The 26,066-nt window shown below is 37.8% G+C and overlaps 2 protein-coding genes across 2 annotated transcripts; one reads left to right on the top strand and one right to left on the bottom strand.

Annotated features, from left to right (window-relative positions):
- Positions 1-640: 640 nt before the first annotated feature.
- Positions 641-9,406, bottom strand: RCC1 (regulator of chromosome condensation 1). The gene is made up of 10 exons (XM_072420962.1): positions 9,220-9,406; positions 6,908-7,008; positions 5,414-5,604; positions 5,116-5,295; positions 4,928-5,024; positions 4,214-4,336; positions 2,927-3,079; positions 2,202-2,321; positions 1,966-2,118; positions 641-1,764 (listed from the first exon to the last, which is right to left on the bottom strand). The coding sequence occupies exons 2-10, from the start codon at positions 6,984-6,986 to the stop codon at positions 1,595-1,597; spliced, it is 1,266 nt and encodes a 421-aa protein (XP_072277063.1). The 5' UTR covers positions 6,987-7,008; positions 9,220-9,406; the 3' UTR covers positions 641-1,594.
- A 153-nt stretch (positions 9,407-9,559) lies between these two features.
- Positions 9,560-24,793, top strand: LOC140329303 (CTP synthase 1-B-like). Its single transcript, XM_072409541.1, has 16 exons — positions 9,560-9,714; positions 11,326-11,504; positions 14,162-14,332; positions 14,512-14,564; positions 14,984-15,100; positions 15,325-15,408; positions 15,507-15,587; positions 16,103-16,254; positions 19,149-19,258; positions 19,629-19,672; positions 20,087-20,183; positions 21,554-21,609; positions 21,966-22,062; positions 22,446-22,590; positions 23,344-23,434; positions 23,724-24,793. Exons 2-15 carry the CDS (start codon positions 11,339-11,341, stop codon positions 23,426-23,428), a joined length of 1,458 nt encoding a protein of 485 aa, XP_072265642.1. The 5' UTR covers positions 9,560-9,714; positions 11,326-11,338; the 3' UTR covers positions 23,429-23,434; positions 23,724-24,793.
- Positions 24,794-26,066: the final 1,273 nt, after the last annotated feature.

Raw genomic sequence — 26,066 nt, 5'->3', positions numbered from 1 at the left:
TTTTTTATGCAGGGATTCTCTCTGACGTTTTGGTAATGGCATCTCATAAAACTATGGTTGTGGGCTCAAAACTGACTAGTGATGTTTCAAAATAGATAAAGTTACTCTGACTAATGAATTTTCTGTAAGGCTAAAAATTTTACAACCTTCGGAAAATTGATGGTGAGCCAAATTGATGGTGTCCAGTATATACAAGGTCAAACTTTTGGACAGGAACACCGACTACACCAGAACAAGAAGTTTACCTCATTTCATGCCCTGATTTTATCAGTGAAGCTCCGTGATCCAAAAAATCTGGAATGGATCTGATCCAGGATTCAAAACATTTGCTAGCAAATAGGACATTACTTTGAAGAAATCCATTCCAGGTTTGCTGGATCACCCAACTTTACTGATGAAAGTGTATTCTCTCCAGACATGTAGAGCTTTAATAAATCAGGGCCATTGTATAGAGTCTCTAATTCAAATCCTGGCTCTCTTACCAGAGACAGAACAGAAACAAGCTTTAGGGAGGTTCAGGTATGTACAGGTACCTGCCTTTGTAATCCTATTTATATAGCTTAGTATTAAGTCTTTGTAATCCTATTTATATAGCTTAGTATTACAGTAACAACTGTGCACAGAACAGAAGAATACTGGACACTTTATGAAAAAGATTTATTCCAAAGATAATTTTTTTTTAAAAAAGATTTTGCATCTCTGTCAAGCAAATGAACCATACTTTTAAACAGCAAAGGAAAATAACCTACAGTCAGTCAATCACACCCATGCTTTTGACAATCACAGAGTATTAAAAAAATATAGCTATTTAGCATGTCCAACAAAACCCAGAGACGTATGAGCAGGACAAACATTTTGCTCTCCAACCTGAATTAATGAAAATAAGGATGAGCTATAGTCATGATAAAGGGATCCAGAAGTTAAAAATACAAGGGGAAAAAAAGAGGAGTGATTTTAAATAGAGACAGGGGGCACTAGGATGACTGATGGTATCGATGCTAGGATCACATCAAGAACAGTCGTATTTAATGTCTTCAGAGTGAAAAAAATCACAATACTCTAAAGCAACCAATCTGGCTGTCAGCTTTGGGGTGAAGGACCGTGTACATCAGTGCTCTATGCAAAGCTGTACAAAGCATTTTTGGTCACAGCCTACCAGTTTTCATAAAACACAATGTTAGTGGTTACAGTGATTAACAAGTTATAGAAGTATGGAAACAGGTGCAGATATCCAATCATGCTAGAGAGGAATAATATTATTAAAAAAAAAAAAGAAAGAAAAATTAAAAGTAATGATAAAAAACACACGCATTCATTTAGGCGAGTTCCTTTTGAGGTCTGAAGAAGATATGAAAACTGGTGTTTCTGAAGTGTAGGAAGAAAAAAAAAAAAAAAAAAAAAGCTTGAAAAAAAACTCCCATGTGGATGAGATCAGACAAAGAAAAAGCAAATATTGGGCAAGGGGGTAAGGCAGCCTCTTACAAAGAGGATTTTGCTTTTTTAAGGTTGATTAAAAAGTTCATTGTTGGCTTGGTTGGAGAACAATATGTTTAGAAGAGGTCTCCATTTTGCCAATTACTAATTTCTGATCCCGTCAACTGCGATCCTTCACCAAAAGTACAGTGTGTTGACCTCCACTGGACACTGACAACACATCTCTTTTCTCAAGCTGCTTTCCAGTCATTTCATAAGGACTCCAAACATCATCCTCTTCACCTGTACCAAGTTGCTGGTTGGTTCCCATACCCCAGGAGAAGACATGGCCTATGGGGGGAAAAAAAACAAAAATGTTTAATGCACTAAATATGCAAGAACATTCTATTTCCTACACATGCTTATTGCTAACATAGTGAAGCAAAACTTCTGAAGGGGCTTACATGCTAAAGGGAAACAGTCAAATATGGCAGCTACTGTTAATCTAAAAAAACAAAAAAAACAAAAAAAAACAGTATAACAGGCACTCACCATCCTGAGATACAGCATAACTGACTGACGCTCCGCATGCCACAGAAGCAATTTTGGGGAGACCAGGTATCAGTGTGGGTTCACTCTTCTCCTCAGCATTCTCTCCAAGACCAAGTCGTCCATACTCTGCCCGTCCCAAACTGTACACATTTCCTACAAGTTAAACCTGCAAAGTTAGTGAATGCCCTTCATCTGTACTATATATTTACACAGGGTATAATGGGTCTCAAACTTACCTTCAGAGTCCAAGCATACAGTATGATGTTGTCCACCAGAAAATCCCACCCATGACTTTGTGGAATTTTTGAAAGAGGTTAGGTTTTTGGGTGCAAAGCATGAGCTAGTAGTCTTGGTGCCTGCAGCAAAAGAATCAGACATATTATTTACATTAATTAAAGTTATAAACCATTCTCCTTGTTATACTCATTACCCTTTCCCACTGTATCCAAAATACGAACACACAGAAAAGGGCAGCTGTTTCTTCCATTTTCAAAAGTGCACATATTGAAAGCATAATGAAACATAATGAACAAACAAAAACCTAAGAAGAAAAGATAGACAAAGAACAATGTGAAGAGTAATAGCACACACATAATGACCTCAAGCCCAATAAGATCTGTGAAAAATAGGGTCCACAATTAAAGTTAGAAAAACAACAACACACAAGTAAACTCACAAAAAGTAAAATAAAAAGAAATACAAACAGAGCAGTAGAAAAGGTGTGTACAAAATACACAATAAATGTTAAAATTTTGCATACAGATTGGTGTATAATTTTATTACATGACCTTGTTAATGTTTACTTCAGAATGGGTTTCCTGTAAATATACATTCAAAACACACCTGAGGATATGTACTGTTTATCGGATTTATAATGTGTACACCAAGCTTGGGAATTAGAATCGAAGAATAAAATGAGCGTTAAAGCCAAAGACATATGATAGCAAAACAGTTCACTCACCCAACTGATGGTAGTTGGAGAGGCCGAATCCATAAACATGGCCTTCCTGTGTCACGGCAAACGTAAAATATGCACCACAGAAAACATCTTTGAACACAACCCGTCCACAACCCTTAACCTTCATGCGGATGCACTGGGGAACTAGCAGTCTCTCTGCGGCAGAAAAAAATACACATAAGCACATTAAAATAAAAAGAAAAACCCTGTTCTGAACCTGCCTACTAACGCATAAACATCTGAACCGTTTAAATGTGCAGATTTTGATAAATTGTAAAGTTGTAAATAATTTTTATATGTTTTTTCTTTTTGTAGATTGTTGTATATTTTCTCTCATTCTTTTTCTCCTGAAGAAGTAGGCTGAGCCTACAAAACGTGTTGAGATTAATAGGGGTGACATTGAAAGCACCCTCTTTATTTACTAGTGCGAAATTGACCTGTTTTGCATCTCCAAAAATTATCATGTGAATAAGAATAATATGCACAATACCATGATTATTTGTAAGTTTTTAAAATGTTTTTACTAGCAAAACCTAAAAAAAAAAAAACTAAGTAACTAAGTTTTAATTTTTCTATTGGCAATTAACTACACCCTAAAAGTCCCTCACTTTCTCTTAGTGGTTGTTGTATTGAGTCTCCCAGTTGGAAGGACAGTAGGATGTGACCAGTATCTCTAAATTACAGTGGAAACCATGTGTCTAAATAAGGAGGCAAGACTTTTTAATGACAGTGATTCACACAAAATTGTGCAGGCCAAATGTCTGACCAATCTGTTAACAAATTTCAGGAGAGGTCAGACAACTAAAACCAAGTACAGCTACAAAATAGCCTTTTGAATTTATAAGGTTCCGTTCTTATCATTTACACCAATCAACATGATAGCATTCAAAATTTGTTTTGTTCAATTTCAGGTTTATCTGGACTTTAATGTACATCAAACTCAATAGCAGTATGCTTTCCGAAGCTTCTGCGCCGCTACAGTTTGCTTACTATAACACCAAGCTGCTTTTACTTTTTGCTAACTTTTATAAAGTACAGTAGCTTAGACAAAAACAAAATAATTGACTGTGTACTCAAGTACAAAATTTTACAGCAAATAAAAAGAGTATATTGAAATCATGATTATGAAATGTATTTGAGGTAGAAGAGTAAGTAGGCGATCCAATGTATTGCACTGGAAATACAAAAATCCTTAACAGTGGATTAATACAAGTGTGGGGTTTGTATATTTTCCTGTATTCATGTTTTTGGTAGAGAAAGCAAAGTTTAGTAACTAAAGGGATTTCAAACCTAGTCCCTTGCGTCCTCCGCGGTTAGTAAATCTCTCTGGTACACGACCCAGTTGTCCCTGTTCTCCACATCCTGATGTATACAGATCACCATCAGCAGTAAGCATCACAAGGTGGTCATTTCCTAAAAAAAAGTAAAAAGATTATTAAGAGCTAGTGATTACTTACTCCCTCAAGGCAAAATACTTCTTTCATAATTACTGTAAACTTTGAGGTGTTCTATGCTAGACTTACACTTGGCAAGTTTATAGCAATTTACAGATATACTGCAGTAAGGCTATAAAAGAAAACGAGACATTGATAGAAGAGAAAAAAAAAATCTATATACAAAAAAGATATACTTTATATAATAAACATTGTTCAAAGGTAAATAGACATATGAGGGTTTTTTTCTGATTACCCTAGAAGCAAACAAGCAGTAACCCTCTTAAATCCCCACATTTACAAAGTATATCATAAAACTGAACAGGCTAGATGGCATACTAAAGTAATGATCATGATCTGCAATAGTAGCTTCTGTATCTACCAAACCCCTTTCCCAAAGTAAAAGCTGCCTTTTAAAAGGTAAAAAGAAATCCAAATAGGGAATCTGTCAGATAGATATGGGTGCTCCCATTTCTGGGAAATTTTCTAATGTTTAAACTTAATATAAAATGATCAAAAGTTTTGTATGTTTTGTATGCAAGAGCAATGTTTGCTGTCATGGACCACTCACCTGATGCTATTTTTACTACTGGAGCATCTATTTCGACCTGTATGGGAACCACACTTTTCTTCATTGGCTCCAACAATCCAATAACACCATTGTTATCCTATTAGGAAAGAAGGAAAAAACTTGAACTTGAAATGTCAGGAAACACCAAAGAGGGGCAAAAGAATAGTGAAGAAAAGCTGGCTGCATACCCTGAATGATCCAAAGAGGAACACCTTCCCATCTTCTGTCAATGCAGCAGTGTGGCTGTCCCCTGCAGACACCTGCACAACTTTTTCTGAAAGCTGGACTTTTGCGGGTACAGTTTCTGAACCCTCCTCTGATGTGTCCCGGCCTAGTGCTCCTTCATCATTACAACCAAATGTATAAATCTGTAAAGTCACAGAAGAAAGAAAATATACCAGGTTATAATCAGATAAGGTTAATCAAAAGACAGTTGACAGGAAAAACATTGCTAAAATCAGGGGTTGAAAGATGTTGGAAACTTACACTGCCAGATTCTGCTAGACAAACTGTGTGCATTCCTCCAGCCACGGCCTGTACTATTTTCTCTGGAAGTGACACCAGCGCTGGTTTCTTTCTTTCCATCACATCTTCTCCAAGGCCCAGCTGGCCTACATCACCTTGTCCAAGGGTGAGAACCAAGCCACCAGCAGTTTTGTGGGAGCTATGACTGACCACTAAAAAGTACATGAATTACAGTGTGAAAAACAGTAGTTTTGAAAAACAAAGATCAGAGACATCAGACTAAAAAACTGTCTTCTACAACAGACACACAATATCCATCTAATAAAGATGGTTTCTTTTTCTAGTGATTTATAACCATTTCACAAATACACGAGAATGGCACAAAAATAGACAGAAGACTTTGTGACATATGGGAAGGTGGTACTCACTGCAGAGGTACCAAAAACTATAACTCTCTGTGAATTACAGAACATCTCCTCCTCCTCCTTCTCAGCACCATCCTAGTAGGCACTCCTCAATGTATAATATGCCAATAACAATAGGATTTCTTTTATCATGGGAACGGATTAATCATTTTCCTTTTATTTCTTATGGGAAAAATTTGTTTGGTATAAGGCCAAGGATCTGGAACGGATTAAGGACTCTAAGGTACCACTGTACATTGTTAAAATTTTAACTCTTCTTAGATAAGGCCAGACCAGGTTACATAACTTTGATAAAACAAGGTTTAAAAAAAAAAAAAAAAAAAAAAAAAAAAAAAAAAAAAAAAAAAAAAAAAAATCACAAAAAATTATTGCTAAAACTATATTAAAAGCCTGTACCTTAGTGTGACTTAATTGAAGAATGGTTAAACTGCATAAAATATTTTTTTTTACTAGAAATACATCAACATTCCTAGAATGTTTTTTCTTTCCCAACATTTCGGAAACATTTATACCTGTTGGACGTAGCAAACATAAGCCAGAATTCTTTTAATGCTACTACTAAATCTGTAGAATATTCCATTTAATTTGAATTAAGGCAAACAGATGCACACATTTTTGGTGCCATTTCCTATGCATTCCAGTCCCATTTTTATTTCTTTATCAAGGTACCCACATTTGTCCATACACAGACTTTAAAATGTTAAGCCTCAATTTAAATGTACCTCACTTTCTTAGCAATATATTAACAAAAGATTATATCCCTAAAACATGGAGAGTTACTTCTAGTAAGGCTAACAAAGTCAGGGTAGCCAAACTTCAACGACCTGTCCAATAAACAGGTCACTAAACTTTTACAACACACAAAAAATATATATTTCAGTTTACACTATTAATGACAATGTAATGCACAACTGCTTACAATTAAATCTAAGTGAATGGTGTAAAAACTGAACAACAAGAACATGTTTGAAGATGTAAGCCAGTCATGACTCACAGTTTTACAGAAGGGTTAACTAAGCCTTGCAAATGTCAACTCTAATAACAGCCTAAGAGTTGCACAGCCAAAATTACTTTCACACCTCTTACTTACATTTAGGTTTCTTGACCTCAGGAGTACCATTGCTTTCTTCAGCAGGAACGCTCCTCTTCAAAGGTTTCTTTCCACGCATTGCAGAAATATAGATAGGATATCTGTTGGTAATAAAAAGGGAAGTCTTAAATGATTATACAAAGTATTCTATATACAATGGGCTGCCTATATATAGTAATGTGTTTAGTATGAAGCTTGCATGTTTTTATCTGTAAACATAGGCTCATATAACAGTCTACACCCTCTAAACCAGGCATGTCAAGCTTAAAGAATACACTGAGGTCAACGGAGTGACCACAATATAAATACTGAGGGCTACCTATTTCATTTACAGAAGACAGCTTTGTATAAAATATTAAACAAAAAACAGCCTCCAACAATAAAAAATGGGTATTCTAAATCGTCAAAATCATGTTGTACTAAACTTTAACAGCACATCAAAGACAAATGTATCAGTAAAACACAAAATCATACATATTTTTGAACAGACAATTTATTATACTCCCAAGCATATGTGAACACTGCGGACAGAAAGATTCCACTATAATAAAAAGATGTGAATTCAAAGTATCATTGATTGGATGATAAACTGTTTGGATGCTGGAACATCATTTAATAAGCAGATTGGAAGCATTACCAGTAAAGAAAAGTTTTCTGCCTAGCTGTTAAGAGGTCAGTGATTTAGTCAGTACTGATGTGCCAGAATGTTGTCTAAATCCTAATAACGGCATCAGGCTCTTCCCCCAAAGCTCAATCACTCAATCAATCAATCACTCTGAGAAAGGACTTATACTGGGAGAATGAATGGAGAAAAGTGACTAGCAGTAGCCAACTTTCAGTTATCAGGTCAGCAAAACAAAATCCTATCCCTGCTTTTTTTTCCACTTCATTTAATGCTAAATGGTGTAATCACTATTTAGGATGTAATGGCCTTTGGACCTGCATGAAGAGTGTGGGCAAAACTGCCTATACTTTATAGTTACTGGCAGACAGGCCCTTCTGAAAAATAAGGCCCAATGTCTTTCCTAGGAACAGAGATGGTCCAGTTTATGACATTTACCTTCATAAAACAATGCCTGTATCCACTCAGACCCAATAATATTATAAACACAATCACAGCAGCTATAAACCATGTAGAAAGATGAGTAAGCCAAAGCATTAGGTCAAATGTAACCAAGCAAATGGAAAATCTGGCTAAAACAAAACAGCAAAAGAGAATGACAATGTTACAAAGAGGAGGATGTGGAACAGTAGAGGAGAGCAGCCTAGTAGGAGGTCAGAGGACAAGGGATCCCACATTACTAAAGTTATGCTTCACCAGCAAAAGAAACTGATTTTGCTTGGGCTGTTTTATCACATACACACAGACAAGACGATTCTGCTTTTTCCCCCCCAAGGATTTATCTAGCTGCTCACTGAACAGAGATGAAAACTCATTGTTCACTGAACAAGCTGAAAGAAAGGTGCAATGCTGATGCTGGAAATAATACTGGCACCGCCCTGGTGTACAGTCCCAGATGTGCAAGGGGAAATACTTACACAAGCATCAGACATGGCCAGATTACATTTCTTCAACTGGAAAGTAGAGGCTTTAAATCAGAACTAATCACCAGCAATGCCTGTAGTCTCCCTGTGGAGCGGCCATCCTAACAGGAAGGGCTTTACTTTCTCATATAAATGGCCCATATTTAGAACTTGCACAATCATTGTGTTTAAGGTTATTGAAATGGACCCCCTTTGCATCGGGAGAAAAAGAGGTTTCTTTTCTGCCTGTAGAAGGAATCTATTACCTTGATGTGAAAATGTGGAGTAGACATGAACACGCTCTTTTAGGAGAATTTATTCAAGCATAAAAAAACAAGGCTAGATGCAGTTCTATATGCACAGAAAAAAACAATGAATTGACACCAGATGATCCAGAAGATCTGATGGTCTTGGTAGGATCACACAATGTTCCCTGTTAGAGATCGGACCCATGGATCTCACTGGCTGAGGAGCTACTGCTGGCAGAAATCTTACCTGGAATCCTACATACAGGCCTGAAAATTACAAACATCAGTATAAATAAAGCAGTGCTAAGAAACTAAACTTTAAAAACAGAAACAAGGGGTGAGCGATAATACGGAACCCTCACCGTGTAATGAATATGTAGTGTAATAACATTAGCGTTAATGGTACATCGGTAAAGCACATGCCGGTGCAGCCACCACCTACACCCGAGGCCTCACACATAGGAACTTCTCCCTGCAGGTATCTAGCTGTATACACACTCTGAGAGCCATCACACACTATACACGACCATTGACACTCACCACAGAACGAACTTCTCACCGGCTTCTCCCGTTCTCCTCCGCGCGCGACTCCTTTAAACGACACGTGCGGCGCTCCGGTGACGTATTACTAGTGCGACAGTCCCGGCTCTGGCAAGTCGAAAGAACTGTGACGTCACGTGATCAGCGTGTGTCGCGCGTAGTGTGAATAATGAAGCGCCGCACTCTTGTCTGTGTGTCAAGAGCGAGTACAGAAGTGCACAGACAATGTAGTTGTGTTATAATGATAGGGTCCTATACGTATATTGTATCTGTTGCCTGTAGCTCAGGTAATTGCCCGCGCTTTCGCTTCCGCTGCAGGTGACAGGCGCTCTAACTCGACCAACAGAGCAGCCTACACTTTCCCGGATGTGAGGAGAGGGGGCGCTCTATGCTTGTGCTGTGCTCTCGCTGGTTTCCAGTCTTCCACAGCACGTGGGACCGGTGAGGTTCAGCATCCGTGTGTGAAGAAGGCGCCGGGGTGCTGCTGCTCATCTGGTGAGTGTGACAGCAATGGGTCCAGGTAGAAAGGGCCTTATTACTTGTATTTTACCTCTTCACACTCATCGCCTATAGATACCGGGGCATTACACATCAAACAAGAGACATAACTATCAGTCATCACTCAAACTCCTAAAAATATACAAAATGTTCCTATTTATCAGCACTTCAGAACTTTATCAAAGGTTGTCAGGTCCAAAGTTCTAAAAGTTTATGTAGCCATGTGCTGCTTGGCAGATCATTGTGTTCAGTGAGCGCTGAGCTTTTGTTTCATGTTTCTGTAATGAATACAATGTAACATGGAATGTAATGTTCAGTGCTATTACATTCTCAGCTTTCATTACAATGGGGAAGCTGTCTGTGTTTCCCTGACTCTCTGCTTCATGTACATATGTAATCACAACACATCCTAGTACAGAACCCAGCTGAGTCCATGCTGCTGTCCTTCAGATGAGCTCACATATCTCTGATCTCCATACTAGTATATGAGAACAGAAAAATCCCATGCAGATAGTTCCCCGGCTGAGATTCAAACCTGGAACCCTAGCAGTAGATGCTGCGCCACCTTCTGCCATCGGAAGTTTATATTTGCATACTTAACTGGGTCACAGACGCCAATTTTTAAATTCAAAATATCACCAGAGCCCCCAGAATGTTTAGAAGAGAAGATCAGCAGTGAACCCTATTCATGTTTCTTATGTTATATGTAATAGGTGTTTGGTTAATTAAAATCTATCCTTGTGATCAACGCACAGTATTGGATATACCGAATAGTTAACCAATTGATAAAAATAAGAAAAGGCCTTGCTTGATCAATTTTTATTCAAAATTCTGCCAAAATGTTTCAACTAATTAAATGAAAATATAATGTATGCCTAGCCTAAAGGTACCAAGAAACATGAGCATTTTTTCATTCCTCATTTCATTTTCATTCTATTTCTTTTTCCACTGTCTTTTCCTCAGGGAAGACAAAGTGTTTCCTTTCCACTAGCTGGAATGTGCCCTGGTGCAAATTGCAATCTTTCTGCAGCACTTTAAGAAACCTTAACATTCCAAACCTAAAGCATGCCTGATCTGATGGAAGGGTTGTCAGAATACAATAAATTCTATGGCACAGGTTAACATGCTCTAATCTATAAGATGGGTACAAAGAAAGCAACATGAGTGTTGTTTGTCTCAAGTGTGTTTTTTATAGAGAGCTAAACAAAATGCAAAATCATGTAGGCAGTGCTGTGTGATTAACACCAAAATAAGTCCTAGTGTTTTATCTAATTTACATGTGACACAAATAGCTTCTGCTATGAATGAAGTTTCCATTTTCTTTCTTTTCTTTTTATGGGTTCCACAACTGTAATGCAAACCTGTGCTTTGGCAATTTATATGTAAATTTAAAGCATTGTAACCTCTTTTGACCTTCTGGGCCAGTAAACACCAAGGGTAAAGTTCTGGGACAAAAACCTGATTCATCATTATCCAATGTCTGCACAATCTTTGTGTGCACCTTATGATAAGAAGTAAATAAATATCTGTAAAGCAAGTATAATAGGTCGGCACTCAATAGGTCAATTAAAACAAATTGATAACCAGTTTAATTTATTTATTTTTAAGATTCTCGAGCAACATGAAGTATATCCTAGTGACAGGTGGTGTAATTTCTGGCATTGGGAAAGGAATCATTGCAAGCAGTGTTGGGACAATCTTGAAGTCTAGTAACTTGCATGTCACCTCTATTAAGATTGATCCATATATCAACATCGATGCTGGAACCTTCTCTCCTTATGAGCACGGTATGTAGAACAAGTTTTCTTGAATGCTTGATTGTTAATCTTCAAAAGACAAAATGTAGGTATTGTTACAATGTTCCTTACATTCATTGTTCAAAAAAAAAACACTTGCCTAAATCACGGTGCTCCAAACCACACAAATATTCGGTCCCAAAGGATGTATTATGTGGTCAGTATTTAAAGTATCCCATGTTCCCTTTAAAAATAATATGTTAGATCTCAACAATTCTTTGTCCTTGTTGGTAATGGCTTTAGATCCATACCCCTTTTTTTTAATTAAATGCTGTACTTGTCTGATGTGTGTTCTTTTTCATGGTTCATTTCCCCTTTCCACAATTATTCATCCTGGTATCTGATTATATTTGCTTTCCTCCAGTCCTCTTCCAGGGCAGCAAAAGAGTTGATTGGTCCACCTTCTAAAGCAAACACCACTCAAAAAAGGGTCCTAAAGGATCTATGTTGTGGTCACTAATTTAAAGTGGCTTAAATCTATGGATATTATGTTGTTCCCTTTTAAAATATGGTAAAATGGTACATCTCTGCACACCTTTATCTGTGTTGGCTTGCATTGACTTGGATGTCTGGAGTCTAATTGCATGCAGCATGTCTCCAGGATTAGTAGACGTCTGCTGATGTTAGAGTGGCAGAGTTCAGCCAGCTAGGTACAGGGTATGTGTGCCTTATCCATAGGCTTTATATTTATAGGAGTATCCCTGCTAGTCCCCGGTTTTATGGTTGTTGTCATGTTTCCTTGCATACCCACCTTGTGTCTTACAAGGACAAAGTGGGGCATACATCTAACCCTTCCTCTGCTCAGAATATTTACTCAGTTCACAAGTCTCTTATGACAGAATCCTATATGATAATATTGGACTTTCAGGTATTTTTGGGGGAAATTACAGATGGGTATCTCAATTTCTTTCATAAACAAGACAAAATTAAGAGAATGATTACCTTTGCCAGGTAAGCAAAGATAACGCTCAAGGAAGGAATGAAGTTTCTGGTCATGACAGCATCCATCTGGATGGTGACTTTGGCCCAACTACATTCTCGTGACCTACAAAGCTTTCTTCTCCCATCTCGGCATCTAAATTCTCTGGACCCCATGATCTAGTTACCCTACCAGGTGTGGCACTATCAGAAATGGACAAAAGTGGTCAGAGTTAGAGGATCTTCATGCTCAGGGTGGTTGGTCTTGTCTCGGCTGATTGATGCATGGCATCAAAAAGAGCAGTCATGCATGATTCGCTGGAATGTGTACATATCTTAAGTATCCCTTTCAATCAAATCAGATCATTGTCATCTTAACTTTTGAAACAGCCCTTTTGTTGGCTGCCACTACAGCTTGTAGAGTTATCCTGGGAATCTTCCAGGACAGCATACCTCTTGTTGGAGATTTAGGTCTTTGACCTTTCCCTTGTGCAGTAGTGAAGGTAATCCTCTTTATCTGAAATGAGGGGGGAAGGGTGTTTTAAAATATAATTTTGAGTTTTCGTTAAAAGAAAACAAACATCTTTGCTGTCCTGGAAGAAATCTAGAAATACTATCAACAGTAAGCTTTCAACTATTTTTTTTTAAATTTTATTTTAACAAAACATTACAACAAAAGTAGCATATTTCAGTCTTGTAAAATACAATTCCAGTGTTATTATTATTATGTTTTATTTGCTAATATGTATTATTATTATTATGTAATAGCACAACCGTCCTAGTAGCAAATTACAGTTATCACAGTAAAAGTCAATGAGAATACCGATAGTCATACTAAGGCATCTCCTGTGTGATCATCCTCGCAGAATATTTAAATGGTCGTAAATAAGCGTTTTTTTTTCTTGTAAACTAATAACTTTTTCTATATATTTGTGGCATACCTGGAAGAAGCGGGCTATTTGTTTATCATCTGCTGTTTCTGCTTCGAATGTTTCCCTGTCAAAAATCGTTTTTAACAGTACAAGTACACCTTGCAGAGAGGGAGCCACAGGGTTAATCCATTCCTTCAAAATCACCCTCCTAACCGCCAGTAAACATATGCTGGTCAATCCTCTGTTTTATCGGTATAGGTGTGGACGCTTCATGCTCCCAAGAACCAAATAGACACAAAATAGGGTCCTTTGGGAGTGATTGGTGTCTAGTTTTGTTTATAAATTGTAATACCATGTCCCATATGTGACCTATCTGTGGCCAATTCCATAAATAGTGTGTCAAATTAGCACTTAGTTTGCCACATTTGGGACAAAAAGAGTGGGTCCTCTGTAACTCTGTCGAGTCACTTTTCCTCACTACTTTGTATGCTCTATGCATAATTTTGAATTGTGATTCCCTCCAAACCTCATTTACTATATATTTTCTTTCATTCTGGTAACCTTGTACAATTTGAGCTACTAGATCTGTATTCAAACAGTCCCTTTGCCAATGTCTCACATTAGTCTCAGAGGGTGGTTCGTTAAAGACACCCTGGTAGTATTGAAATTAAAATTTTTTAAACTATGCTGCTTTTTATTAGTAATCTAATAATGTGGAAGTCTTTTTACCCCAATTACCACTTTCAGTTGTATACTATTCAGGCCACACAAAGCTAACAGGATATGAACCTTTTTTTTTTGTTAATTATTCAAGATGTGTAAACTAGAATATTTTTTAAATACATTTTTGGACCTTAGGTGAAGTTTTCGTACTGGATGATGGTGGTGAAGTAGACTTGGATCTTGGCAATTATGAGCGTTTCCTGGATATACGATTGACGAAGGACAACAACCTCACAACTGGAAAGATTTACCAGTATGTTATTAACAAAGAAAGAAGAGGAGATTACCTTGGGAAAACTGTGCAAGGTAAGGTTTAAGCTATACAAGAATGAAGTGCTATAAAAATCTATACCAAAATTTACACATGGAGTTCAGTGATATTTTCTACAGTGAAACTACGGTAAATTCAGTGTATGATGTTTTGCTAATAAGAAAGTACATTTTCCTGTTGCACATACCTGGCATTAACACCTTTCCTTTTCAAGATATTAGAATGATGGTCCCTGCTGTGCTGGGATCTGTGGAGCATCTTGCCAGGGTGACTTTGTCTCTAGCACCCAGCATAGACACATTATAGAAAGTATTTTTTTATTCCTTTTGAAATCACATGATTGCTGCTCGCATCTGCAGTTAGATGTAAAGCACAATGCAGAAGTCCTGCATTGTGCTTCGCATCTCACTGCTGATGCGAGCAGGGGCGTAGCCGGGACCCGGGTGGTATTTAAAAGCAGATTACAGCGCCCTGGCATCACAGCGGGACCATCAGATCGCCGCTGGAGCGCGGGGCAAAGGTAAGGGGGGCTTCTAAAGTAACCCCGAGTGTGACTCGGGATTGCCGCTTTTTGCTAGTGAAATCCACCCCGAGTCACACTGGGGATTACAGCTAGAGGGTTAATATCATTCTATGTATTTGAAATTTATTCTTTCCGACTTGGCTAATATTCTATATGTTTACAGCTTGGAGGAACAGTTGGAGATATTGAGAGCATGCCATTTGTGGAAGCTTTCCGACAATTCCAGTTTAAAGCTAAAAGAGAAAATTTCTGCAATATTCATGTCAGTCTTGTGCCTCAGGTAAGAAGGTGTGATAATGAGGAAAAAAATGTACTACTTAGTTAGTATTGTTGTTTTATTGCCTGTTAACATGATGAGCTCGTATTCATGTGGACTTGACAATAAAAAGAAATATGACATTGCATTGACATATAATTATTTTTTTATATTGGCCATTGATTAAAAAAGGTGGCTTACACTCCAGATCTAGAAATCATGTTGAATGCTTTGTTTTCTAATTGCAGCCCAATGCTACTGGAGAACAGAAAACAAAGCCCACCCAGAACAGTGTCAGGGAACTTCGAGGATTGGGTCTCTCTCCGGATCTTGTATGTTGTTTCTTGTAGCACATTCCTTCTTTTGTTTGTTTTCCTCTTTTTATAGAAGAAATAAAGTGTAATTTGCTTCATGACTAATTTTTCTGCAGGTTGTGTGTAGATGTACTACACCTTTGGACACGTCTGTAAAGGAGAAGATATCCATGTTTTGCCACGTTGAACCACAGCAGGTTAGTCTAAAAAAGTGTTAATAAAATGCCTGTGTACATGGGGCCATTACCAACACACATAACTCACTACATGCTAGCTTTACAAATACTTTGCTGGAGTCAAAGGTGATACACTTGTGCATAAAAGGGATCCTGTCAAGATAGGAATGCATTCCTTAAGTCCACAGTTATAGAGTTTAACAGAGCCCCATATTCAGACTTCGAAGGAGACAAGGTGTGCTTTATCTGTAACAGAAGGCTGCTTTTGTGATGTGGCCCATTTCCCAGCTTAGAGATGAAATGTAATATTGCATAATATAGACCACAGCCAATTAGGCTGAAATACAGCATGTGTTTGTATCTAGTAGGTTTTAAGCTCTTGTCATATAAAGTACATTGCTAGGAATCTTATCAAAGTAAATGACATTACAGTCCATTCAGAAATGTTTATGTATTTGATATACTTCATCTGAAATGTGCTTTGTAGAGAAATGATACACCTGGGTCAGCAAATCACATCTCCTCATTTTTTTCAGGTGATCTGCGTGCATGATGTGTCCTCTATATACAGAGTTCCTCTCTTACTAGAGGAGCAGGGGGTGGTTGACTATTTTCGCAGACGTTTGGATCTTCCAATTGGTCGTCAGCCCCGTAGGATGCTTATGAAGTGGAAAGAGATGGCAGACAGGTATTTTAAAGGCCAGCTTATACTATTAATGTTGAGGTATATTTACTGAACCAATTTGCATTAGTTCTGAAACTATGCATAACTTGGAGAGCAGATATTAAAAATTGGCATTGACCATGAAAGAATGTTTCTATTTCTGAGGGTGGGATATAAAATGGTGAAAATTTGAATTTTCCACTATTTAGAAAAAAAATTTAATTGTGGGCTGCAAACTGAAGCTTGGGTGTAACCAGGTACCAACCCAGTGGAATCACAGTAAAACGAAGTTTGTTACTTGGTCCTGTCAGTAATATGAGTTATATAGATGATGCACTAGGCAGTCCTGTCACCTTCCTGGCGGTCTAGTTATGTCAGTATTTTTATGTCAAAAGCGAATGGTGGACTCTGTTTTTGCTGCTAATCCAACTGGGAGAGGAGTCGGGGGAGTTTTTTTTTAATTTTCCAAAAAAAAAAAAAAAAAAAAAAAGAAAAGGAACATTCTTTCTGCATTGAATGTGGAGTGCAAATTGAAGCTTGGGTGTAACCAGGTACCAACCCAATGGAATCACAGCATAATGAAGTTTGTTACATGGTCCTGTCAGTAATAGGATGTTTAACCTCCCTGGTGGTCTAAATTATGTCAGTATTTTTTATGTCAAAAGCAGTACATTGTTTTGCATGGAAATTTGTGGTTTACCCTTCTCCACGGTAACCCCGAGTGTGACTTGGGGTAAAAAAACAAGCTGAAAGCAGTAAAAGTAAAAAACAAACACTTACTGATCCCATCGGCGTCCTCCAGGGTCCTGCCATCCTCTGGCCGCGTGATCTTTCTTGATCTGTCCCCCGACGAATGCTCTGACGTCCCTGGGAGTTCCCGGTGACGTTAGCGTGTACAGCCACCGCTTGGGGGGGGGGACAAAATAACTGTATTGAATGCAATATGCTGGATTTATATGTCTAAAAGCAGTACATTGTCTTTCATGAAAATTTAATTTACAGTATAATATAATAGTATGAGTATAATAAAGTTTGAAACAAAAAAAATGTTAAAGTTTATTATTAAATTCATTTTTTAACATTAATTTTTTTTAAAACCTATTTAATTTATTATTTTGACATGATTTTGTGTTTCAAACTTTGTTATACTCATATTATTATATTATACTGTAAAATAAATCTTCATGAAAAACACCGTACCGCTTTTAGACATATAAATCCGGACAGAAATGAACCGCTCAGGAGGTTAATATTTTAGGCCTGTAATTCTTAGGAAAAACTCCCGGTTATGATAACGTTTGAAAAACAAATAATAAATTATAATATAATAAATCATTTATATAATTGATTTAAAAAAAATTGAAATTATATATTACAAATACATTTAACTTATTTAAATCAAAAAAACTGAAATTTGTCCAAACAAGGGTGCAATACTATTGATCAATTAGTCGATATCCCTAAAGTTCGACTTCACAATAAGGACAGTAGAACCTGGTCTCCTTTCTGATCTTCCACTGTCATCTTCGAGCAACAAACCACGCACATCCTTGTAGGTGCTGCCTTTTTCTCAGTTGGTGGGATGTACTACGTGAAGTGACAACCAGTCAGGCGTTCCGGGTTGACAACTCCAACAGCACAACGTCCAGGTCTATTCATGCCCATTGATGGTGTTTGGTGGTTATTAACAATAGATTAGGAAACATTCCAAATGAACTCAGAATGAATCACAGTCCTGTCACTCTTTTTTTTGTATAAGAGAACATAGCCATTCCACAAGCATTGTTCAACAAGATGCCTGAAGATCTTTTTATAGTATTTCATTTGCTGTTTCCTCATTGTGGGGTGGAATGTCATTGCTTGATCAGCTCTGTGGACACCTCCTATGCTGTTATTGTAGTCAATCACTACTTGTGGCTTCATTTTTTCTTTCCAACCTTTTGTTCATACCATAACAGTGGAGGCATTGTGGACTGTACTCATTAGGCACACTACTTTCTTGTCACACCATCGCAGGGGCATCATTTTGCCTTTCTGCCAGGCAACCAGTTCTCCTGTCTTCAGCTTCCTTTCTGCAAACATTGATGGTATGTTGTGCCGGTTGGCCCTAACTGTTCAATACGTTCATACACTGTCACTTGTGACACAATAGCCCTGATTTAGCAATGGCTCAGTGAGTGGGAGAACAGAAGATGTTGCTATTTCTGTATTTTGGATTGAATTTTGTTCCTTTTCTAGTGTATAGGACTGAATTCCAAACGTAGCCAGTTCAGGATTCCCACAGCATGTAGGATTTTACTCCAAATCGTACTCCCTTTGATGCAATGTATTGCACCCAGCTGAGCCTCCCCTTGTAGGCCATTAGACTTTCATCTATGTCTCTTTCTGGCACATAGATTTGTTGGAAATTTGAATACTCAATACTTGAGTTTTGGTACAGGACGAGTAGTTTCATCAAATTCTTCGCTGTTTGCGAAATATAAATATTTCATGATCAGGGTAAATATGTACTCTGACATGATTGTGCCAAAGCATGGAGTGGCGAGTATTTGACCAATACCACTTCTGCAGGGATTTGCCCACCTCTCCCTGAAGTATCACTAAGCCCAGAAATAGCCATATGTCATCTTTGGCCACTGGTTCACACTTTCTGCCTCTTGCAAACCTCAGGTGTGGAGCAGCTAATTTTTGTTCAGTGTACCTGTTTGTCTCAGCAACTTTTTTTTTTCAATACCATCATTGGTCAGAAACAATTGCAGGTATGCCAAAGGGTCGGCGTATTCAGCATCTACTTTCATACAATGTGCTCCAGTAAATGGGAATCTTGGGGGCACTGCCTGAGCCTTACCAAAGTCAATAGAGCACCAAGTTCCCACATTACTGGCCTCAAGCTGATCATATTTAAACTTTTATAATAGTGATATACTAAGCTGGGTTGTGTTTTTTTTTTCCTTCTCATTTGTAGGGGTCTGTTTAGGGATGCAGCTAGCAGTTGTTGAATTTGCAAGAGAAGTACTAGGCTGGAAAGGTACATTCATCATATACTTTTTTTTTTTTTTTGTCATGTGACAAAGCTTTTTCTTACTGCGTGGGTGCTCATTCACCCCAATGAATGATTCTAATGCATCTTAAATACAAAAAACAAAAGATAAATGGTATAAGATTTTGGACATCGTTTATGATTTTATCATTCTCTACCAGGCAGTGTTTTCATTTTATGTAAAGCCTAGTGCCTCTGATGTGGATGTGCCTTTGGGTCTTAGAATGAATGGGAAAGTTGCTCACCTGCACTGTTCACATAGCCTATTTTCCCATTTATCTCTATAATCTAGCGCACACCACCTCTTTGTGAAATACACTTTTTTCATATACTTACAGACCTTTTTAAATGTTAACAGATGCCAATTCTACAGAGTTTGATCCGAAAACAAGTCATCCAGTGGTAAGTGTTTCATCTGCGCAGTCTGTATGATTACAGCTATGCTACAGTCTAGTTTGAAAATGGTTAGCTATATGTTTTGCTGTGAAATTGTCTGTGCACATTGACCTTTTGAAGTGCTTATTTAATTAAATGTTGTCTGAATGGGCAGTAGCTGGCATTATCACATTTTGGCAGACAGATGAGCAACGCGAGTAGATTGAAATATGAAGGGATGGGGGTCAGAGATCACATGGTGTGAAGAGTGTATGTCTTACAACATTTTAGTCACGTCAGGAACTAGGCTACATGCTTTATTTTCTGTTGCAACATACTTAATGGTTACAGGAATAGTGACACAGAATCATTTTTTTAGAAACTGCATTGTAAGCAATGACCTTACTAGTAGTAATCCTTGCTTATTTTGTTGTATTTCAGGTGATTGACATGCCTGAACATAATCCAGGTCAGATGGGGGGTACAATGAGATTGGGAAAGAGAAGAACTATATTCCATTCTCAGAATTCAGTGTTACGTAAGTATTCTTTGCTTACATGGTGTGTGCAAAAGCATTTGCCAGTGTCTTTTATTTCTTTGTCGTATTAAAATAAATGTTGTAATATGTTTACATTATTACCACAGTCACCGTATGGTTAGTGCCATGAGGATTGGTTCCATACAGCAAAAGCTTACTTCTCTGTCCAATTTGATAACCTAGGGAAAGCTTACTCCTCTGTTGGGGGATTAACCACCTTCATTTGTTCTGGTGACCATTGACAACATGGGTCCACCCAGAATTTTAAACAACCCCAATGGTAGCCAGTTATGTCGTTGGGGAAGAGAGTTTTTTCCCTCACAGCATGGCTGATGTTGTTGGGGCCTTATGTGGAAAAAGGAAGCCTCCATCTATGAAGGGGTCCTCCAGATGTATGCCCCCACACCCTAGGGCATGAATAAAGGGAAACATGGTACCCATTTTAGAAAGGGTAAACCAAGTCTCCCGGAAGAACAAGACTGGTCTTTTTTTAAACCAATTTTTTATTTATTTTTTTATTTTTTTTTAAGTCTCATTTTTCATAGGCTGTTCCCCGTTCGGGGATGCTCTGCACGCCACACATTGAAATAAGCGCAGGCTCCTGTCATGTGCTGCGGGCTTAGGCACTAAAGGGCAAATGAAGACAAGGGTCCCCAATCACCCCTAGTACTGATTAGCTAAGGCAATGGAGACACTGATGACACTGGACACACATTGGGCTTTTCACTGGGTTAGCCAATCATTTGCAAGTACATATTGGGGACATCCACCACTGAACGCTGTAGCACTGTGACATGAGCACAGCTGAAGGCTCCTGTCAAGTGCTGGAGGAGCAAATGAAGACATTTGCCCTCGAGGTCTCCAGCACATGTCTATACCTGCAGTTGGCTGCTATTTGTACCTGGCTGTCTTCTGCAGCTGACTTTGTAGCAGGCTATCTTGTACTTGTGCCCCTCCCCCTTGCTTAACCCAGCTCAACTTCCAGTTTTTGCAAGCTTTTTTTTTTTTTTTTGTGTGAAAAACTCCTAAAAACGCCTGCACATGCATTTATTAACACTAGCTAGTTTTTGACTGGCAAACAATCCTGGAAGCCTAGCTGTACAGAGTAGGCTTCCAGTAATGTTTAAAAACCATGTTATTTCAGAAACGACAGATGTGAACAAACCCTTAGTAAGTGAGGATGAATCCAAAATTTGAGCACTTCTTCACTTTGAAAAGATATTTCTAGTTTTCTTAGGGCAGGGAGTCAAATCCTCCTAGTGGGGTTCAGACAGCAAACAATTAACTGCCCTATAGATAATTTTTAAAAAATAAATAAATTTTGAACATGAACATACACTTTAAAACTTTTTTTTTTTTTTTTTTTCTAGGGAAATTATATGGTGGCCAGGAATATGTAGAGGAAAGACATCGGCACAGATATGAGGTAATTCAGGTTTTCCAGTTTTTGTATTGTATTTTAATATATTATAAATATCTTTTTCATTTTATCCCTATTTTGTCTTGTTAGCAATTTTAAATTGAATTTCCATTTTACCTTTTATTTCTACAACTATAATCTCCTCCTGATTTGTAAAAGCAATCTTAAAGCGAATATCACTAGTAATAGTTTTAATCATGTTCAGTTGGACATGTTGAGAAATATTTTCAGTGTTGCAGAACAAATTCAATTGCATTGAAAAAAACGGAATGGTCTCTTTAATCTGTCATTCTACAAATGCATTTTTTGCTGTTTTTAATCAAGTGGCTCTAATTATTTATTTACATTTTTTTCTAATCAAGGTAAACCCAGAGCTAAGACATGAATTGCATTCCCGGGGTCTGGCATTTGTTGGGCAGGACACAGAAGGAGAAAGAATGGAGATAGTAGAGTTAGAAGGTGAGCATTTCTCTAAACCCTGGTTTACTTCCTTTTATGTTTTTAAATAAAAGGTGACATTTAGAAAGTATTAGGTGTCTGGTTTTATGCTGACACAGGCTCTAGTACTCTGAGGCACAAACTAGGAACAAGTGTTATGATTGAGAATATCGAAGAAAAGTCAAAAGAGCTTTTCTGCTGACTTGTTGTTGGTCAGTGACTCAAAGTAAACAAAGTTCATGCAAGATTTTTAGGGGAGATCAACAATGAAAGCTTCAGGTGCAGAAGTTATATTAGGGTTGGGTTGCATATTGTATTTTTGTATGTAGTTAGCAGAAAAAGAATAATTTTTAGTAATCATTGTATTTTAATGTTGTCTAACACAATTTCTTGTTATTTTCTAGATCATCCATATTTTGTTGGTGTTCAGTATCATCCAGAATTCACATCTCGTCCTATAAAACCTTCCCCTCCATATTTTGGCTTGTTGCTTGCCTCGGCAGGAAGACTATCCCAGTATCTTGACAGGGGATGCCGCCTTTCTCCCAGGTAAAATTGCTCTGTAGTCAGTTACTGCTGGAATAGAGTGAGTTTGACTCCTGTTACAGACAATAACTATTTGTGTTGTGGGTTTTTTTTCTCCTAAATAGCCATTTCTTTAATTTCAGAGCTATGGCAGTTGGTGGGTCAATTGGACTAACTTTAATAAAGTGAGAGTAGTTTTAAAGATGCATACATGCATGCCAAAATTGTTTGTTTTATTACCTAAATTTAACAGGGTAGGATTATTTTAGGTAATGTACACACAATGAAAATGTTTGGACTTTGCTACTGCAGCTTCCAAACACTTATTACTGCTTGCTAACTAGAAAATGTATTGTGAGCAAGATCCTGGACAGACTGGACATTCAGCTTAGTCTAAAAGTGAAGCTCTTGTTCATATTTTCAGCTTCTGGCACCTCTATATCTAATTGAACTCCAAAGTAACAAATTGTAATCATTCCTAACAGAAGTTGTTGGCTCATCATTTATTACAAATTATTATTTTAGAGTAGCCATTCTCCTTTCTTCATGTGGCGTTGCTCTGGCCTTCAGATAGGTTGTTCAGGGTTGAGCATTGCTGTGTTATTGTACATTTAATCCTTGAAAAGGAAGTAGTGAAACTTGAGGGGCAATATATTTGATATTAATAGGAATGCCACTACAATTGTATGCATGATCTGCTGGCTAAAACCCACATCTTAGTTTCTATTCTATGAGAAAGCCACCACGTTTGCTTTAATTTTTTTTTTTTCCACACAGGGATACATACAGTGACAGAAGCGAGAACAGTTCTCCTGACGCAGAGATTGCAGAATTCAAATTACCAGTAATAAACCATGAATGATGCTAGGTAATTAACACATGTCTATTGTGTTACATAGAGAACGTTTTCCATCTTTATTATTGCTGCTTTTTCTAAGTTATGTTCAGATCAGGCATTGGCCTTGTATTTCCAGGTCTTAATGCAGCTGAGCTTGTTTGAAAACAATATACAAGGGGGTGCTGGGAAGTTCCTGGCTTTGCTCCCTTCGAGATGAAATAGAAAAATGAGTGTGGGGGCATATGACAGCCTAACATCTTAGTATGTAACTTTTCAAATATCAGGTCTTTGCGATTCTTAAAACTGTTTTTTCTTTTAGTGAGAAGCTGTGATTCTCCAGGGAAAGTCAGCAAAGGACATTCACACCGAGATGTCACTAACACTGGGGGAGAAGTGTCCTTCCTTGCCCTGGAGAAAAAAAAACTTCATAACGCCCCATAACTCCAAGGACGTGAAACTTGCTTGTGCCTCTGCCATCACAGTTTCTCTGTTTTTTCTAAAAGAAAAACAGTTTTAAGAATCACAAAGACCTGATATTTGCACAGTTACATACTAGGATATTGGGCTGTCATATGCCTCCACACTCATTTTTCTATTTCATCTGGAAGGGGGCAAAGCCAGGAACTTCTCAGCACCCCCTCGTACAAAAACCAGTACAACAGGCAGAAGTCATTGGGTGGGGGAGGGGAGGGGGGGTGCAAGGCTTTGGATGTTGTACCCATGTTTAAAATTCCCATTCATTCCAATTGGCCAGTCCACTCATAAGGGTTTTCGTGATGGGCTGTAAAGAAAGCACATCCTGCAGTGTTTGGAAAGACTTGAAAGCTCACAAGTGCCCAGAGAAAAGGTCTACAACCGCTCCAAATTGAAATGTCCCCATTGACATGTATGATGTGTTTTTTGACTATTCTAACTCATCTCTGACACATATCTTGGCTTAAAATGTCTTTATAGGCGCTAAAAATCTCTGCATGTTTTATGCACATAAAGCTAACCTCAGAGAAACTAAATACACAGTTGAAGTACAAACGTTGGCAGCTCTTGCCATTTCTGTTCAGTTATATTATTTCTTTAGGAAATCTTTATCAGAATGCATAATGCAAAAAAAATTTTTTTATTTTAAGAATTGCTTATAATAATCTGAATTCACCTGAGGGAGTGACGAGTGTCCACCAAGCTGAAGAGATAATTGTACAGATTTTTGTTTTCCTTTTTATATATGTTCATGAATCATGCTGAGACTTTATTTTGTCATTTTCTTTAAAGAGGGGAAATGAATTATCTTTTTTGTATTGTAAAATGACAATCAGTATCTGTTACCAGTATTATGGAATTCATCTGCCTTACTTGCTGTACCATCTACATGAAATAAAATCTGCCATCACCATGCACCAGATTTCATGGTCTGTATTCAAAGCAACAATGACTTGGTGATAAATGTGGTTCTGTAGGGTAAAATTTTATTATTATTAATAATTTTTTAGTATACAGTATTTTTATAGCACCAACATATCCCTGTCCCTATAGGAGGCTCACATCTACAATAATCATATTATTAGAATTTTTGGGAAGCCAAATAACCTAACTGCATATTTTGTTTTGGAATGTGGGAGAAAACCACAGAGTATCCAGAGGAAACCTATACAAACGCGGGGAGAACATACAAACTCAATGCAGATAGTGTCCTGGCTGAAATTCAAACCTGGGAACATCAATGAATATTTTCAGTGTCATTTTCCAACACAATCATGACTGACTTCCACCACCTAATACTTTTTTTTTTAATTTCTGTACCTTGCTGATTCTAAAGTAATATAGAAACTTGGAAGTTACCACCACTCATTTATTTTTAAGAGACAGTCCTAAATCTGCCTAGCTATTCAGAGTCAAACAAATGCACTGAAATGGATTGGGAGGGTGCAGACATTTATGGGCCATTTTATGAATGCTTTATCTTATACTTATCTTCTTTGTCATATAGCTTGGCTCCAAACTCTTTTATAAATGCTTAAAAACGCATACAAAAGATGTAATGCTAGTGAAAACTTTGCCTTAGATTGAGAGATATTAAAGTAACAACTAGTAGATCAGAGTATTACTAAAGGGGTGAGGTCAAAGCATCAATCAGTAACAAAATGTTTATCACCGTGTTCCTAAAAGCCAGTGATTCATCCCTCCTTATTCCTCCTCTCAACTGTTATACTGAGCCTTGTTATCACAGCTTCCCTGCTAATTTTGTAACCTATAGTTGTTGCAAAACATCTAACAGTACTAAAAAGCTCTGTCCTAACTAAAAATGACCAAAATGCAAAGGACTGTTAACTCCCCCTGCTTATAAAATCCCCCACCCCCCTGCTTGGTGGTGTTGGTCTGTTGCCTGTGATTTGGAGCTGCAGAGTAGGCAGGAGCACCAGTGGCCCTCCCTACACTGCTGTGCAGCTAGTGACAATGTATGTAAAGACTTACACTGCTCTCCCACATGTCGGCACACTAGTACTCTTCCACTGCTCTGCTATTCTCAGCTAGTGTGCTGACAGGAGGCAGAGTTCCTGAGAATTGCAAGGCAGTGTAGTGTAGTTGTGCCCCCAGATTAGCTATGATGTTATAAACTTGTTCTTGTTGAACTATCGCAATACATATTATTAGAAGCCATCACTGAGAT

This window comes from Pyxicephalus adspersus, chromosome 1 (genome assembly GCF_032062135.1).
Source record: "Pyxicephalus adspersus chromosome 1, UCB_Pads_2.0, whole genome shotgun sequence".
Taxonomy (NCBI): domain Eukaryota; kingdom Metazoa; phylum Chordata; class Amphibia; order Anura; family Pyxicephalidae; genus Pyxicephalus; species Pyxicephalus adspersus.
The sequence above is the reverse complement of the archived record's forward strand: the minus strand, read 5'-3'. Positions and strand labels throughout refer to the sequence as shown.

Coding starts and splice junctions, on each gene's coding strand:
- RCC1 (XM_072420962.1), bottom strand. CDS start 6,986: ATGCGTGGAAAGAAACCTTTGAAGAGGAGCGTTCCTGCTGAAGAAAGC. Junction 5,296..5,413: donor GTCTAGCAGAATCTGGCAGT/GTAAGTTTCCAA, acceptor GTGACTTTACAG/ATTTATACATTTGGTTGTAA. Junction 1,765..1,965: donor TTATGCTGTATCTCAGGATG/GTGAGTGCCTGT, acceptor TTCCCCCCATAG/GCCATGTCTTCTCCTGGGGT.
- LOC140329303 (XM_072409541.1), top strand. CDS start 11,339: ATGAAGTATATCCTAGTGACAGGTGGTGTAATTTCTGGCATTGGGAAA. Junction 11,505..14,161: donor CTTCTCTCCTTATGAGCACG/GTATGTAGAACA, acceptor TTTGGACCTTAG/GTGAAGTTTTCGTACTGGAT. Junction 22,063..22,445: donor GGAGATAGTAGAGTTAGAAG/GTGAGCATTTCT, acceptor GTTATTTTCTAG/ATCATCCATATTTTGTTGGT.